The sequence below is a fragment of the Vigna unguiculata genome, chromosome 5 (genome assembly GCF_037176805.1).
Source record: "Vigna unguiculata cultivar grain cowpea cultivar isolate G323 ecotype 2 chromosome 5, ASM3717680v1, whole genome shotgun sequence".
NCBI lineage: Eukaryota > Viridiplantae > Streptophyta > Magnoliopsida > Fabales > Fabaceae > Vigna > Vigna unguiculata.
In genome coordinates this window covers 11,136,473-11,138,780 of record NC_140796.1, presented here as the reverse complement: position 1 = coordinate 11,138,780, position 2,308 = coordinate 11,136,473, and the positions used below count along the sequence as shown (strand labels likewise).

Sequence of the window (2,308 nt, the reverse complement as noted above, 5' to 3'; positions counted from 1 at the left end):
TGAAATTTTTATATATAAATAACATATTTTATTATAAAATATTTTAAAACAAATATAAAATATGAAATATCAAAACAATGCAATGTAAAAATATTAAATCTCGAATACCAAACATCTTTACTTTGAATTCTATAACAACTATAAACGATCGTTGTTAATAAAATTTTTAGATAGAATTTAAAACTTATTGATTTAAATAAATTTTAATCATAACAATCATTTTGATTAAATTTTAAAATTTTAATTTGTTAAATTTTTCATCTAAACAACATATTTATTATAAAATATTTTAAATTCTCTAAAAAAATTTATTGACAAAATTTAAGATGCAAACAATATTAAAACAAATATAATCCCTTTCAAATCAAATATTAATTTGATATACCAAACAACTTTACTTTGAACTCCATAACACCTATCAGAGAAATTGCATTGTGATTAAATTCATTGTAATGATTTTGGATTCGATTAGACTGTTACAAAAACTAAAATTCTATTAATCCATAGTTTTGTGGTTAAAAAACGAATAAACCATAAAAGGAAAACTAATATCTGCACAGTTTTCCATGAACACAATTAAACCCAGTGTCAAACATTAATCATAATAAATAAGCAACAGTAAACTGATAAAAGCGTGATAAAATCCGTGGAATCATCGCAAACAACAGTGGAATCATAGCAAACAGCAGAGAATTAGAGAATTACAGACATAGGTAATTGAAGGTCCTCAATTAAGAAACATAAAAACAAACCTAACATAACACGCAAAAGTAACAGTGAGAAATGACAGATACAGCAGAAACTAGCAAAGGTAACAGCGAGAAATGAAGAAACTGCAGAGGCTAATTACCTAGAGCAAAGTTAACAGTGAGAAATGACAGCAACTGCAGAAGCTACTCATCTAGCAACGGTAGAAATGACAGAAGCTACTACGGATACGAGCGTTCATTCAACACGCGTCCAATCTCATAGGAGAGGAAGGCATCAATGACAGCATACTGAACCTGTTCGGTGGTGAGCTGGGGAGTATCCCAGAAACTCCTGGTCACACTCAGCGGCTTCTCAACCTCCACTTCGAGAACATGGCGGCACAGAGTCTTCAGCCCAGCCCGCTTCAGATGAGGGTAACGCCAAAGCAAATCCGCAGCCAGAGAACGAAGTTCACACACGTTCCCCACGTAGAGGCCGTAGTCTTGAAGAAGCTTCTTGGCGTCAGCGCGTATCCCAACGCCGAAGAAAGTAACGTTAGGGTCTAGGAAGAAGGAAACGAGAGAGTGGGGAATGTAAGGAGAATGGATAATCTGGAAGACGAGGCAAGCGTGACCCACGCAGAGTTGGAGGGTGGCTACGGGGTTTTGCGTGTTGGGCTGAGTGTTAGGCCGCCACTCAATGTCCAGGCCCACCATGAGGTCCTGGCGACGGCCGGTGTTGTTGGAGAGCCACCTCTCGACTTGGAAGGGGTGGTGGGTGACGAGGGTGTGGATGTTGTGATTTTCGAAAGTGACGTCGTATAGGTTGTAGGTGTTGTTGCGGATGTTGTAGTCCACTACGTTTCTATTCATCATTACTAAAATGCAGAGACTCGCAGAGGGAGAGAGGATTTTGATTTTGGAGTGGTATATATGGGTGGTGATAAAAAGGAGAAGAGGAACCGTCTTTATACAGTTTCTCTTTTTTATAGGGTTGTATATCTTTCGGTTTTCGTTTTTCAACTTTGGACGTTAAAGACACACTTTTCCTAAATTACAGTTCTAATTTTCATATTTTATTTATATCCTTTTAACAAGTCTTTTATTAATTTGTTTTTATAAATATGGGAGTGATGAAAAAGTAAAAATTTATATAGAGATGTCCAATGAATAAGAAGAATTTTATTATTATTTGTTGATATAAAAAGTAAAAAGTTTATTATTTGAATTGATCGTTTATTATAACTTATTTTTAGTTGTTGATATCTATTACAATGAAACATAATTAAATATTATAAATATGCTATATAACTAGTTATTTACTTTTTTAACTAAATAATGGTTATATATATATATATATATAATATTTAATTATATTGCATTCTAAATGAATAAAAAGATATATATTATTATGTATGGATGTTGGAATTTTTAAAACCAAGAAAATATGAGTTATTATTAAATATTATAATTAGGGATGTAAAAAAAATTTGTATTTGTGGATATTCGCGGACCAAAACCTGCAACTGGAGATGTCAAAAGTATCCGTACCCGCGGGTATCCGCGGATAAAACCCGCAACGGGTAGGAAATGGATATTAAAAATGGATACCTGCTACC

The 2,308-nt window shown here is 33.5% G+C and overlaps 1 protein-coding gene across 1 annotated transcript; it reads right to left on the bottom strand.

Moving 5' to 3' along the window:
- Positions 1 to 689: 689 nt before the first annotated feature.
- Positions 690 to 1,606, bottom strand: LOC114184348 (3'-5' exonuclease-like). The gene has a single exon (XM_028071658.2). It carries the CDS (start codon positions 1,563 to 1,565, stop codon positions 930 to 932), a length of 636 nt encoding a protein of 211 aa, XP_027927459.2. The 5' UTR covers positions 1,566 to 1,606; the 3' UTR covers positions 690 to 929.
- Between the last annotated feature and the right edge of the window lie 702 nt (positions 1,607 to 2,308).